Source organism: Ursus arctos, unplaced genomic scaffold (assembly GCF_023065955.2).
Source record: "Ursus arctos isolate Adak ecotype North America unplaced genomic scaffold, UrsArc2.0 scaffold_9, whole genome shotgun sequence".
Taxonomy (NCBI): Eukaryota; Metazoa; Chordata; class Mammalia; order Carnivora; family Ursidae; genus Ursus; species Ursus arctos.
In genome coordinates this window covers 4,793,714-4,807,947 of record NW_026623111.1, presented here as the reverse complement: position 1 = coordinate 4,807,947, position 14,234 = coordinate 4,793,714, and the positions used below count along the sequence as shown (strand labels likewise).

At 55.9% G+C, this 14,234-nt stretch overlaps 1 protein-coding gene across 1 annotated transcript in view; it reads left to right on the top strand.

Annotated features, from left to right (window-relative positions):
• The first annotated feature begins 5,113 nt into the window (after positions 1 to 5,113).
• Positions 5,114 to 14,234, top strand: part of WFS1 (wolframin ER transmembrane glycoprotein) — a 31,166-nt gene continuing 22,045 nt past the window's right edge. Inside the window, exons 1-2 of the mRNA XM_026514367.4 lie at positions 5,114 to 5,275; positions 12,194 to 12,426. Coding sequence (XP_026370152.2) covers positions 12,195 to 12,426 — 232 coding nt within the window. The 5' untranslated portion in view covers positions 5,114 to 5,275; position 12,194. The remainder of the gene's footprint in view (positions 5,276 to 12,193; positions 12,427 to 14,234) is intronic.

The window sequence follows — 14,234 nt, the reverse complement described above, 5'->3', positions numbered from 1 at the left end:
CTTTCCTTGGCTTATGGCCCCATCCCTCCAATCTTCAAGGCCAGCTTCTCCATATGTCTCCTGGTCTATCTTCATGTGGTCTTTTCTGCATGTGTGGTGGAACCCCCCTCCCCGCCCCTACGTCTCTCCTGAAGGACACCTGTGATTGCATCTAGACGCCACCCGGGAATCCAGGAGGACTGCCCCATCTCATGTGACCACAGTATATGTAATCCAACCACATCTGCAAACACCTTTTCCCAAATAAACCAATAGGCACAGGTTCCGAGAAGTAGGACCTGTATCTCGGTCACTTATAGTCTAGAGCACTGAGGGTCTGCAAAAGCCCCCAACCCAGCTCTCCTCCAGAAGATAACTCACCAACCTCCTTCACTTTTCTTTGTAGGGTTGGCATGCATCCAAGGCTTGGAATGGGTGGGAAGTCGATAAATGTCTGTTGGGTAAATTCAAGGGGCTTAAGCAGCAGTAGGGAAGAAGTGGGACAGGGTCATGAATGCAGACTCTGAAAGCGGGTAGAAAAAGTCAGAGGGCTGAAGTGTAGGAGGCAATATTTAGATGTCACATTAAAGAGTCTGGGCACTGTCCTGATGGCAAGAGAACGCTCCTTATGGGGTCCTTCCATAGGGCAATGCATTTATTCATTTGTTCGTTCATTCATTCATTCATTCATTCATCCAGTACTCAACAGCAAAGCTCAGGGCTTGGCTCTGTGGGAGAGGGAAGACAGGCTTCCTACCCTACACACACACACACACACACACACACACACACACGCACACATTATAAAGACAGAGAGAAAGATTTATTTTAAGCAATCGTGATTGTGGGGGGCTGGCAATTCAGTTTGTAGGGCAGGATGGCAAGCTGGAGACCCAGGCAAGAGTTGATGGCCATCTGCTGGCAAAATTCTCTCTTCGTCAGGAGACCTCAGTCTTTCTTTCTTAAGGTCTTCAACTGATTAGATGTGGCCCACCCACATTGCGGAGAGTAATCTGCTTTACTCAGAGTTTACTGATTCAAATGTTACTCTCATCTAAAAGGTATCTTCAGAGCAACATCTAGACTGGTGTTTGACCAAAGCTGGGTGCCACGGCCTGGCCACTGTGACATACAAAAGTAGCACATCACACAAAATACAGCACATTCCAGCTGTGCTGTTTCTGGTACATTCAGATTTATGATTATTGAATCTTTGTGGATTGTACCTCGCACCATTACATAATATCCCTCTTTGTTCCTGTGAATGCTTTCTGTCTTGAATTCTTCCTTATGCAATGCTAATTTGCCATTCTTGTCACTTTTTTTTAAATGTCATTTTAAATGTTTTTTTTTTTAAGATTTTATTTATTTATTCGACAGAGATAGAGACAGCCAGCGAGAGAGGGAACACAAGCAGGGGGAGTGGGAGAGGAAGAAGCAGGCTCCCAGCGGAGGAGCCTGATGTGGGGCTCGATCCCATAATGCCGGGATCACGCCCTGAGCTGAAGGCAGACGCTTAACCGCTGTGCCACCCAGGCGCCCCTCTTGTCACTTTTTAATTTCAATTTTCAAACATTGTGCACTTTGGGCCTCTATTTCTCATCATTTTGGGGGGCACTTCTTGTAAATTGCACTTTATTGGTTTTTTATTTTTACCCCAATCTTACAGGATTTTGATGGGAAGTTCAGCCCATCCCCATTTTGTATGAAAGCCGATATGCGTGGTTTTATTTATTTCGCCTCACTTTGTGTTTACTTGGACTGAACTTTGTTATTGCTGTCATTTCCTTCTTTCATCCTTCCTTAATTTTGCTTCCCTGCTCACTCTCAACATCCTCACCCCCCCCTTAATGTAGAAGCTCTATTCTGCTTTTCCAGGGGCTGCCTCTTCCAGCTCCTGATAGTCATAATTACACCCATACTCCCCCGTGAATGTATGAGAAGTAAGCAGTAACAGCACTCCCCCACGAGATTCTTCCTCTCCCACCCCTCCTGCCCGCCCCAGAGCAAGCCCTTTCCTTCCTCCCTCCCTCCCGCTGCCACCAGATGCCAGATGTCCCTCCGATCTCTTGCTCCTTCAACTCCGGGGCGGTGGCTGGGACTGAGTCTATGTTTACTTACAGATGACTACGGGTTTCCCTCATAGTATGAGGCACAGATTTCAAGAACCCTTACTTAGCAATTATCGTACAAAATCCCAGGCATATTTAGATTAAACCGAGCATTTTGCAAGGGTCACTGCCCACCAGCATTTTCTGTTCTCTGCTTCTGCTCTATCTTGAGGTCTCCTCTGCAGTTGAACTGTCTTGGTGAGAGGGGCCCTGCCCTGGGTAAAACGGACACTCTGTGCATCTTGCTGGGGGCGATATTTTCTTTCTTTTTCCCCAGCAGAGAAATTCCATCCTAGCAGGGGTAGGCCTCCTCGATCATATCATCAGAGTCCCTGGAAGTTGTTCCGAAGTCCTCTAGGCACTGGCACTACACTGGTTCTCCTGCCTTTGGCTAGGACTGGTTCTTTCTGGAATTCTGCAAGACATTCTCCCATTCTGGGACTTGGAGGCTTCACCACAGACCTTCGGCCCAAGACATTTTCCTCTGCAAACTTCCTCATTTCTCTCACTCCTGTCTGCCCACCAGCTCCTTCTGGTGCTTGCGAGAGGTGGGTGCTCTCCCTTCTGGAACTGCCCGCAGCCTCTCGTTTTCTCCCAGAGGATTTTCACGTGCTTTTTCCTCCACCCTGAAAGGCGTTTGCTCCACGTTATCTTCCCGTTTGCTCATTTGCTTCGTCTTGACGGTTCTCCTTCTGAATCTGCCGACCACTTTCAAGGCCTTTTGCTCCATGGAGCGTGTTAAGTGTCTCCAGGCTCGGCCTGGGAAGCTCAGCCATCCTCTTCCTCTGCTTATTGAGTCCCCTCAAGGGCACTGTCTTGGCTTCTCTGTGATTGTGTGTCAGACACATAAGGACAGGGCCATGGTGGTCTCCTGGGCAGTGGCCAACCAGCAAGGGGGAGAATGACGAGTCATTTATGTTCTTGTAGACAACGAAGGCAGCATTGGCAAGGTGCTCCCCGTCCCTGGAGGGGGCCTGTCTGCTCCCAGCCACCCAAGGGTGGGCTGCCCAAGCCTTTCACGTCGGCCACCATCTTGCCAGCTGAAGGGGAGAACAGGTGGTAAGGAAGGTAGGCCAGAAATAGAAGAACTCATCTCATGGGTTTTCAAAGAGCCTAAGGAGCCCGTTAGATGACATGAGGGGCGCCTGGATGGCTCAATCCATTAAGCATCTGCCTTTGGCTCAGGTCATGATCCCGGGGTCCTGAGATCAAGCCCTGCATCGGGCTCCCTGCTCAGCGGGGAGTCTGCTTCTCCCTCTCCCTCTTCCCCCCAATTCATGCTCTCTTGCTCTCTTGCTGTCTATCAAATAAGTAAATAAAATCTTAAAAAAAAAACAAAATTAAGAAACATGAAAAGTCTACTCTCATTAGCTAGCATGGAAATGCAGATTACAAAGGTAAGGAGGCCATTTTTCGTTTACTGTAGTAGGAAAGGGGTTGAAAAGGTCGTTCCCCATGCCAGTGTGCACCTCTCAGACGTGACCTGCAAACAATATTGAGAAATCTGTTTTGGTAAAAATGTATGCAGAGACCTATTAGGTCAGAAAGAGCCTATTAGGAGCAGTGCTTCTCCTTCTAGGACTTGGCCCTGATGAAACAGGCATGCGCACACAGCAGTGTGAACACAGGGACTTTTGGAAACCCTTTCTTCAGTAGGCATAGATCCCAAACCATGGACAGTAATAGTCTTTGAATGCTTTTTTTTCTTCTCTCTACCTTTTGTAATTCTCCAAATTTTCTGTAATGAAAACATTAAAAGAGGTGAAAGATTTCTGTGTGGCATTGGGCAAATCATTACCTATGTCTGAACCTCGACTTTCTCATTGATAAAAACGAGCCCCATGCACTTGCCTCAATGTCCCACTCATTAGGGGTGCAGCAAAAAACCTCATGGGGGCATGAAAGCCCCCAAAACTGAACCTGGGGCAGAGCAGGGGCTGCTCCATGCCCATTTCTTTCCTTCCCCTATGAGCCTGACAGCCTTAGATGAGATGGGGTAGCACCGCGGGAGGCAGCTGAAGAATCAGATGAGGTGACTGGTGTGAATCACGCAGCTTTGATGAAAGTCCCCAGGGCTGTGTGTCCAGTATATAGAACCCATCTCCAAAACCATCTGGGATCTTTGCTCCCCACGTGTTGGTAACATATCTCTGGCAGCCACTCTGAGCCCGATTTTGTCATGATGACCCAGGATAGGCATCCCAGGTTGGCCATGAGGACCAGACACAGAGCAGACACAGCCTGGGGGCGGGGTGTCACCAGCCAGGACCTCATATCCCAAGGGCCTGACTTAAGGATAGACCTTTACCCTCATTTGCAAACTACACCCCCTCAGACATAGGGCAGGGCTGAAAGAAGAGGGTTTCCAAACTGCTTGAGCCTTGCATCATCCCCTGGGCTGATATATTTTCTTGAACGAATCCCATAATTACCTTGTGAAAAGTGTGCGACATTGCATTTAATTTCGGGCATTTAAAGCTGCACTTGGTTACTTGTACACATTTAAATGGGCCATATTTTTCTATTCCCGCTGCTTTACCAAAGGAGGCCTCTCTGTCTCCGGCAGGGCTGGAATTATCAATATTTAGTTAATATTGCATAGCAATGATAATGAATCTGAACTTGGGGATCTTGGGGCCAGAGTGGTGGGTGAAAGGTGGCCTGAGTCTTGTCCAACGGTCCAACCACCTTCTAACTATAGAGAGGCAAGGAGCCTCCCTCTGCGACTGAACGCCTTGAGGGCGGGGCGGGGCGGGGCGGGGGCGGGGCCATGACGGGTGGGCCGGGCCGGGGCCGACTCCGCTCGGAAACTTCGAGGTGGGCGGGTAGGACCCGCCCTCCCGGCGCTCTTCGGCCCCGCCGCACCAGAGGGCGATCCGCGGCAGCCAGGCGAGGCGCCCCGTGATTGGCGGAGGTGCGCGGTGATTGGCAGACGTTCCGGCCGCACAGCGGGCCGAGCCGGCGTCGCGTCTTCTGAGCCGCTCCGGGAGTGGAGAGCGGCCTGCGGCCCCGCCCCCGACCCCGCCCCTCCTCAGAGGGCCGCGCTCGCCGGCTCCCGCAGCAGCTCGCGTCGCTTGGTCAGCCAGGCTGCTTCGCTCCCGCCCCTGGACGTCCGGCTCCTCGCGAAGAACTTTGCTACAGGCCCGGAGGCGTCGCGACGCCGCGTGCGGCCCACTCACGGACGGGTGAGTACTTCGGGGCGGGGGACGGCAGCGCAGGGGACTGGAAAGAGAGTCAGGAGGCGCCGCCCGCCTCGGGCCTCAGTTTCTCCCTCTGCGCGGCTGCTCCTAGTGCCCCCCACCACAAGTTCCCCAGAAGGTGGGGGGCGGGGGTCTCGCCCGCACCAAGAAGCCCACGGAGACCCCCGCCCGGGCCTGGGTTGGGACTTCCTGGGGGGCTGCGCGCCCCCTTGGGAGTCGCCGGACCCCGCGCTCTGCGAGCACCGAGAGGCCGGCGGCCGGAGCCCCAGAAGACCCGCGGGTGGTCGGAGTCGCCCCTCCCTGCGCCCCGCAGCGCCGGTCCCCAGGTGCCCCGTCATGGCCCTTCCCCCGCGGCCGTCGGCCGGACTCGGCGGCACCCAGGGCGGCCGTCGATGCCCGCGGGGACGCGGATGGGGTGGCGGGGGCGACGGGGTCCAGCCCGCACTGGGGACGGGGCCCGCCGGAGGGGGAGCTCCTGGGTCAGGCTGAAGTCCCCACAGCCCACTTAGAATCAGTGCTGCGCTCACTCTCCCCCTGGGGCTCCTCCTCGGTAAGAGGGGCGGGCAGGGGCAGTGGCAGTCTTTCCCTGTCCCGGCTGGGGTGAACCCGGCCCTCGGCCGGCCCTCCGCAACATTAATTTATGTTGTGGCAGATGGAAACTTTCTGAGGAATCTCGCCGAGCCCTTTGGGATGTGATGGAGCCATGCCCTTCCACCGCAGTTTCTGTAGTTGATGTTAAGAAATTCCAAGGAGCTAACATTTGTACCATAGTTACACTCCCCTCCCCCACCCCAGTCTTATAGGAGTAGGAATTAGAGCCCCAGTGGACACATGATGGAGCTGAGGCTCACTGGGGATTGGTGACCTGCCCAGGACCACAAAGAGCCTGGGGGAAGACTTCCGCCCCAGTGTGCACTGAAAGCAAGCCCAGTCCTGCCTCTCCTCACCTTGGACAGTGACCCCTGGCATTTGGCCTGTTTGTAAAGGGCTTTCCCTTCTGCTGGGATCTGTCACTTACAGAGTGCTCTGGGTACCCTCTGTGCTGGTTGCCTGTTCTTACTGCAGCCCTAATGAGGGAGCCATGTCAACAGAAGCCCCAAGGCCACACTTTCCACTGTCCAGTCCTGGCCCCTGTGTCTCCAAGGGGCCTGATTCTCACTGGAGCCCCATGGTGTCTGACCAGAGATTTAGAGGAAGATTCCCTTATATAACCACTCCTTTGCTGCACCCCCTGCACCCCCCACCCCAAGCAGATGGACCTTTGAACACAGGGAAGGTTGCTGGGAGACCACATCACACCTTCTCTCCCAGGATGGAAGACTACATGGAGGGCTCCCTGCTCACGCCTTCCCAGCCACTCCTATGCCAGGGTTGGACAGGCCTTGGGGGCTGGTCAAAGGGGACTACAGCTCAGTCCTGGCCCCCAGAGGGGCCTGAGCTCTGGGACAGAGAACAAACCCTGGTCCATGATGGTGACAATAAGAAGAATCCTGCTAGGGAGAGAGCTTTATGCTTTATATGGCTCTCGCCCTCTCCCACGTCCCCACCTCAGAAAGTGGCACCACTGCTGTGCCCCCCACACACAAATCAAGCCACCCTCTTCTCCCCCACCCTTCACATTCAGTTGGTGATACTCCTGTCTCTCCTGGCCCCAGAGCTGCAGTCGGATGCCTCCCCTGGACCAGGCCTCCTTATCCTTCCCTGGATGGTCGCCCAGCCCCTTCCCTGGGCTCCCCATCCTGTACCCACACTGTCCCAGTGGTTCTTTAACTGTCACTTCCCTGCTCAGCACTGCCCTCCCGAACTCCTTCTGGCCCTGGGCTCAACTCTGCCTCCAAAGCCTGGCGCTCCTTCAGGCCCTTGGGACCTGCCCTAGCTGCCTAGCCTTTTCTCTCATTCCTGTGTCCCATCCCCAGGGGTCACTTCCCAGGCACCCGCACCTTCCTGGCCACATTGCTGGTCACTCTCTCTGCTGCCTTTTCTCCTGGGCAGTCCCCTGTTGGAATGCCCACACTCCTCCAATCCTCCTTCCACCCTCACCTGGCTCACACCTGCTTGTCTTGAAGGCCGAGTCAGGGCCTCTCTTTCACAATCCCTACCATGCCTTCCAAAGCTGAGTGAGACCGCCCGTTGGGGGCTTGCACCCCAAATGCTGCTCCAGCTTTGTGGTTGTCTGTTTGGGTGTCATCCTTCCCGCTGGGCGTGAGCTGCTCGAAGGCCAGCCCTGTGGGAGTGCTGTCTGGAGCAGGGAGGCCCCGCACAGTGCTTGGCAAAGGATCAGCCCCCAGTCCGTGTCTGCTGACCCACCGGGGCCAGGCTCAGAGCAGGTGCCAGGTGTGCCGTGCGGGCTCGGCATTGGGCAGACACTCATGGCTGTCCTTGATCAAGGACTTGGGCATGCCCACTTGCCTCCCACTTTGTTTCTACGAACTTGGCACATTGAGTGGAGTCGGAATGTTCCTTGGTTTGGCCCTTAATACTCTGGGGCAAAAATAGGTATCTGGGAGCCTCCAAGGGCTTTGTGCCCTTGTCTTGAGGAGAAGCCCTGTGCCAGGCGCCTGGTCTGGGCCACGCTGGAGCAGACCCCCCAGACCCTGGGAACCCCTGGGCCCTTTCCCTTAGGGCCCAGTCGTAGACAGGTTTTAAAATATATTTGATTTTCATTTCAAACACCTTATTCATTTATTATAGAAAATTAGGGAAATACATTTAGAAAAAGAATAAAACAAAACTACTCATAATCCTTCCACCCAGAGAGCCAGTATTAACAGCTTGGGGGGCATTTTCTTTCATCTTTTTCTGTAGGTAGACTTCATTTTCATTCTAAAGAGACAGGATAATTTTCATGCTGCTTTAAATCCTGTTTAACAATGTTATACCAACATTTTCCTTGATTTTAAGCATTTATTTGTATACCGGGTCATGGCTAACATCTTTGTAGGGTAGCACCATGCTGACGGGCTGTAATGTTCATAACTGCCCTCTGGATGGTGCCAGAAAGTTTTCTGTGTCAGACACCCTTGTGTGTGAAACCCGTGGGCATCCCTGCGTATTCCTCTGGGCTGTGATTCTAGTTTGGCAGCTCTGGTCAGAGGGCGCTCGAACAACTTGAAGGCTTCCCATGGGGGCTTGTTTCAGAGGCGGAGCTGCCCCCCGGGGGAGCAGAGTGGGGGCCGGCCTGCGCATGGATTAGAGCGTTTGGGGCAGAAGCAGAAGGCCACATGTGGTCATTCTCCATGTCTCCACAGATGCATGGTCCATGCAGCCCCTCTCGGGGTGGCACACCTCAGCCGAGCTCCTTGGTGCTGGTATTTTGTGTTTTGATGGGATAAAAATATGCCTTGGTACTCACGTGGAAAGAATGCCAGCCACTTTGCTTTCTTAGATCTGGTTCAATGACAGGTTCCAAGCTACCGCTCTGCCGTCAGGTGGCGGTGGGGCTGGCTGGCGGGCTAGCAGGCAGGTTGGAGGAGTCTTGGAGCTGGGGCCAAGCTGGATGAAGACGCTCCTGCTTTGCCATCGGGATGCTGGGGTCTGGGGGAAGGGAATTGCTTAAAGTCACACAGCAGGGTCCTATAAGCTTGTTGCCTCCCCGAGGGCAGGCTGTCCCAGTGTACCTTGCATGTTAGACTCCCAGTGTGTGCCAGGCAAGGCAGCAGGTGCGCCAGGGGAATGAGACACAGCCCCCCCGCCCCTTGCAGGGCTCCCAGCATCCCAGGAAAGAGAACGTGTTACAGCAGGGAAGGCCAGAGATGGTCTTCTGTGTGGGTCCTTCTACCAGGAGATGGTCTGTGAGCCTCCCTGTGACCCAACCCTGGCAGTGAGTGGTCTCGTTTGCTTTAAAATAATAAGCCCTTCGCTCCCTACAGGACTTGACCCACTCTCAGAGAACCCGAAAATTAATCTTCTTTTATTCATCCATTCTTACAAAGCAGAGATTTTACTTGAAACAGTTATTTTGACTGTCGTGTGCATGCATACCGCTCAGGCCACAGGCCAGCCACAACCTGTGGTTCCCTGCAGTTCCTACCAGAATGTGTTTTTCACCAGAATATGCCCTCATGTAGCCCCCGGGAGAACCAGCTTGGGTTTTGTTTGTTTGTTTGTTTGAATGTTGTATGGTTTGCAGATTACTTTCTCTTCCTTCATACCCTTAATCCCCATGGCACTGTACATGGCAGGTGTTATTCCCATTTTACACATGAGGAAACTGAGACACCGTGAGATTAAGTAGCTGCAGGTCCCTGGTAAAACTGGGACCCACTCCCAATGTCGAGTGGTAGTAAAATTGTGTCCCGTTGGCCCGGACGGTGCTGTCCCTCCTGGTGTGGGGTCTCCTGGTAGAGGGGGGTACTACCTGAGACAGGACTCAGCAAAGGCAGCGGGGACGCTCCCAGGAAGGAGGCACGCTGGGCCCCAGCACTGGAGGAAGAGGGCCCTGTGTCTGCCAGAGCACGGGCGCCGAGGCCGGAGGGCAGCTCTGGGAGCGGCAGAGAGCGAAGGGAAGGCGTGGCCCGGGTCGGATTGTGAGAGGCCTGTTTTTCAGAAACACGCTTTGTGGATTTGAATTCCAGCTCCGACACTGTGAGCTGTGTGGCCTGGAGCACGTATCCTACCTTTCTGGACCTGCGTTTCCTCGTCTGTGAAATGGGGTGACGGTTGAAGGCTAAGCCACCCGTCCGTCTGTCACACTGGCTAGCGGCAGCACCTGGCTCACAGTGCCGTGTGCGGCACCCCGAGAACGTGCACGGGACACACGCACCCCAGACACACGTCTGTTCCTGCTGCTATTCCCGACACAGGTGCCCCGGCGCAAGTTGGCTCTCATCAAGGCCAGCTGCGCTCTGCTGTTCCAAGGAGGTGGCCCTTGATTCTGGGGGCAGCAGGCCACGGGAGGTGGCTTGGTAGGACGTGGCCCCATGTGGTCTAAAAAGCTGACGTGTTTTCTGTCTTGGGTCAGGAGGTGACCTGCATGACTCGGTTCTGTGTGTCATGTCACCGCCGGTCTCCCCGCCCATGGCAGTCTGCGTGCTCACTCTGGTCTGCACGTGTGGCTAAACAGCGAGTTTCACAGAAGTCGCCTCCTTGTTGGGCTCCCGGAAGCCTGCAGTGTGGAAACGGCACAAGCGGTGCATTGATTTCCAAGCAGATTCACGTGGCTCGGCCATGCTCTTGTCTTGCCTCTGGGGGATGTTTTAAAATAAGGACTTAGTCCCTTGGAGGGAGGAATGTTCAGATTGAAATCTGTGGGGTTGTTTGGCGGACACAGATCCCGTCTTCAGGACCCACTGTGGCTGGGGACAGGGCAGGCATGGTTGTGTAGCCCCTGGGGAACAGGCGTGTGGCACTTGGGTCACCCCAACTCTTCCTGTGACAACTGTCTCCAGAAACATCCAGGGGACCCTACTGTGGCAGGCCCGGTGCTTGGCGCTGGGCTCTTGGGGATGCCTGGCCCCCGTGTGCAGCCTGTTGTCTCATCCGGTCCTCACGGGGCCCTCACGTGAGCTGATCGCCCCATTGACAGAGGAGGAAGCAGAGGGGCGTGGCCTGCTCAGGACCGCAGAGCTGGGGGCACCGGGCCAGATTCCACATTAGCGGCCTCTCCCTGCTCTACACTCACTTTCCTCATTGCAGTGAAGAGGGTGGATGTGGCCTTTAGTCTGGGGAGGGTCATGGCATATTTTCGGAGTCAGGAAAAGCCACCCCGGGTCCCCCACCCAGTGCACATGTTGTCCCGACAGTTAAAGGGGTCTGTGTCCTGAAGCCCATCCGGGGCCCCCGGGTTGGAGATCCTGGGGGTAGGGCACCTCCCAGGGCTTTCAGCTCCGGGCTCTGTGACTCGTGGCCCCCAGTTGTGTCAGCGGTGGTTCCTGCCATTTTGCTCAGCAGCACGTGAGGTCCATTTTGTTGACTGACTGAGCCCCTTCCCCTGTCAGGAGAGAGCTGTAGAACCACCACACTCTCCAGTCTGTTCCAGTTCATTCCCTGTTCTCAGGCACCTCTTTAGTGTGTATTCGTGTCTGGTGGCATCTAAGCCTGGCGGGTTTTGTCCTGTGGTTCATGGAGGGCTCTGCAGTCAGGCACATCTGCCTAAATCCTGGCTCTGTGGGCTGTTTGCCTCCCCCCTTCCTGGCCCCCCACCCCTCCCCACCTCCCCTACCTGCCCTACCTCGCATCCTCCCTTCCACTTACCTGCTAACATTTATTTAATCCCTACTCTGTGGTTGGTTCCTTCGGGGGGCTCTGAGACGTCATCCTTGCCCGCCTCTCTCCTGGCTTCTGGTGAAGGCTGATGACCGCTGGTGGCCCTTGGTTTGCAGCCATATCTCCTGTCCCTGGCTCCGTCACGCAGCATTCTTCTCTCTGTGTTTCCTTCCTGTTCTTCTCAGGATACTGGCCTTTGGATCGGGGCCCACCCTCATCCAGGATGATCTCATTTCAAGATCTTTAATTGCAGTGCAGGGAGAGTCACCTTCACGGATTGGGGGCGGACACACGATGTGGAGGCCACCCTTCAGCCCCCGAGCCAGCTTAGTGCTCAATGTGGATTATCTCATGGGACCCTTCCAACTAGGCACCATCCCTGCCACTCAGACATGGACACTGAGGTCACATGGCTCATGCCTGGTGAGGCAGGGACTCCAGGCCTCAACACGTAGGGCCCAAGCTCATGACTGCTGTGGGGCCCGTTGAGCCAGAGGCCTTGAGTGAATTTCTTTCCTCATCTGTAAAATGGGCATGGTCTTAGGGGGCTACTGTGAAGTTGAATGAGATTCCAGATAGAACATGAGGCGATCCCCACCCCATTTCTTTTTTCTGTCCCCTCTCTGCTCAGCACTCTAGGCCAGAGTAGGCTGGGCCTGGCCGCCCTTGTGTCTGACCCTCGGTTTTTCTCGCCGGCAGGATGGACTCCGGCGCCCCTCCTGCCAGCCCCTCTGGCCCACAGCCGCAGCCACCGCTGCAGCCCCAGGCCCGCTCGCGGCTCAATGCCACTGCCTCGGTGGAACAGGACAAGAGTGAGGTGCCCCGAGCTCCTGGACCCCAAGTTGGCCCTGGACCAGATGTGGGAGACATAGCTGCCCCCGCTGTGGCCCGGGCCCCGAGTGCTCGGAGCCGAGAAAGAGCGGACCGAGCAGGTAAGGGGCTGGGGCTGGAAGCCAACAGTCCTGAACGCACGCCAGGGCTGTTGCATGGAAGCCAGGCGAGCAGCAGGTCCTGGCATGCAGCCCAGGCGCCCTGCCCGGATCCTCCTGCAGGCCAGGTCCCTGCTGTCACCTGCGCAGCGGGCTTTGCTCCTGGTGCATGGACTTGGGTGGTAGCAGAGGTCACGTCTCCCTATTTTATTTATGATCTGGTGGCTCCAGCACCGATCTGCTTACACTCTGGGCTGGTTCCGGACCAGGCACCTCCGCACCAGGCACTGTGGTGTGCGAGGAGAGGAAGGCTTCCCGTCCCACTCTGGTCCTCTGCGGGGACTCAGGGGAGCCCGTGTGGTCCCCTGCTCATCGTGGCCGCTCCTCAGGGCCATTTGGTCAGACAGCTCTACTTGGTCTGGGGACCCACATGGCCACTCCCCTCAGGGGCTGGCTGCCACCCTGGAATGCCCCTAGGCCCTAGTCCCCGGTGCCTTATGGGCCACTGTCCTACATCCCTAGGCTGGACTGTTAAGGATTGCTCGCTCCAAGCCCCGCCACTCTGGGGCCTTCTCAGGTTTCTGCTCCCCCAGGCCTTCCCCGGAGGCACCTCCCGCCCAGGGTGGGAGGTGAGCTGGTGTGAGGACCTGAGTGGGACAGGACGGTTGGTCATGGGGCCAGACACCTCACTGACCCTGGGGCAGGGCCACTAGGGCTTGGTCCATCCTCCGTCCACCTCCTGCTCACTGAGCCCGGGTGGCACAGGTGAGTCAGGTCTGCCCCCGACCCCCAGCAGTCCACAGTGCTGGGGAGCAGAGGGAAGCATAGGGCCTGGGGAGCACTGAAGTGGCCCTGGACCCCGGGCTGGGGTTGTGGGAAGCCTGCTCTGTGGGAAGAGGAGACTCCCCGAGCAAGAATTAGCATGGGAGGAGAGAGAGGGCCTGGCAGGGGTGAGGGCTGGCGGGAGGCGGCGGCCTCCCCTGGGGTAGGGGTGAGGCCGAGAGCGCCCCAATCCTCCCAGGTGACGGGGTCAGGAGGGGAGGGGAGCACTAAGAGTGATAATGGTCGTGGGTCTGGCCTGTGATGGAGATACACCGGGAGGGAGCTGGGGGCCCAGCCTTGTCTGGGACGTTTCTTCGTGCTCTAGGGGCTGCCATGGGCGGGAGGAGCCCCAAGCCTCTGGCTCTGAGGTTTTGGGGAAATGTGGCTGCTGGATGTCTTACTCTCAGGGGAACCAGCCCCTCCGGGTAGACTGTTTGCTCGGATTACAGATGAGGTCGTGCCGTCCCACCCGGAGCACCTGGTCCCCACCTCCCTGCACCCCAACACTGGTCCCCATTCTCCAGGTCTGCCTCCGTGCTTCCCCACCTCCCTTTGCCAGGCAGGAGGTCCACCCAAACTGTGCCCTCCCCAGCTCCACCTGCCGAAATCCTACCCACTCTGAGGGCTCTACTGCCCCTACACTTCCTGAGCTCGACCCACGGCAGGAAATGGTATGCCACCCTCTGCTGACATGCATGCCTGCACACGTGTGTGTATACATGTGCGCGCACACACACGCATATACATGCTCAGTGGGAACGGAAATTTCCCAACCACAGCTTTTCCCGACTGTGCGTGCCACAGTCTGACCGGGGCCGTTCTGTCCCTTTTCTGTAAAAGCAGTGCTGCTCGTGGACAGTTAAATGGATTTTGTGATTCACTGTGTTGAAACCTACAGTTTATAAAACGCTTTCCGCAGTTTGGCTCCAGCGCTAGTTCTCCGTGAACATTTCCCAGCTGGGACTCCCCAGAGCACGTGTCTGTCCACA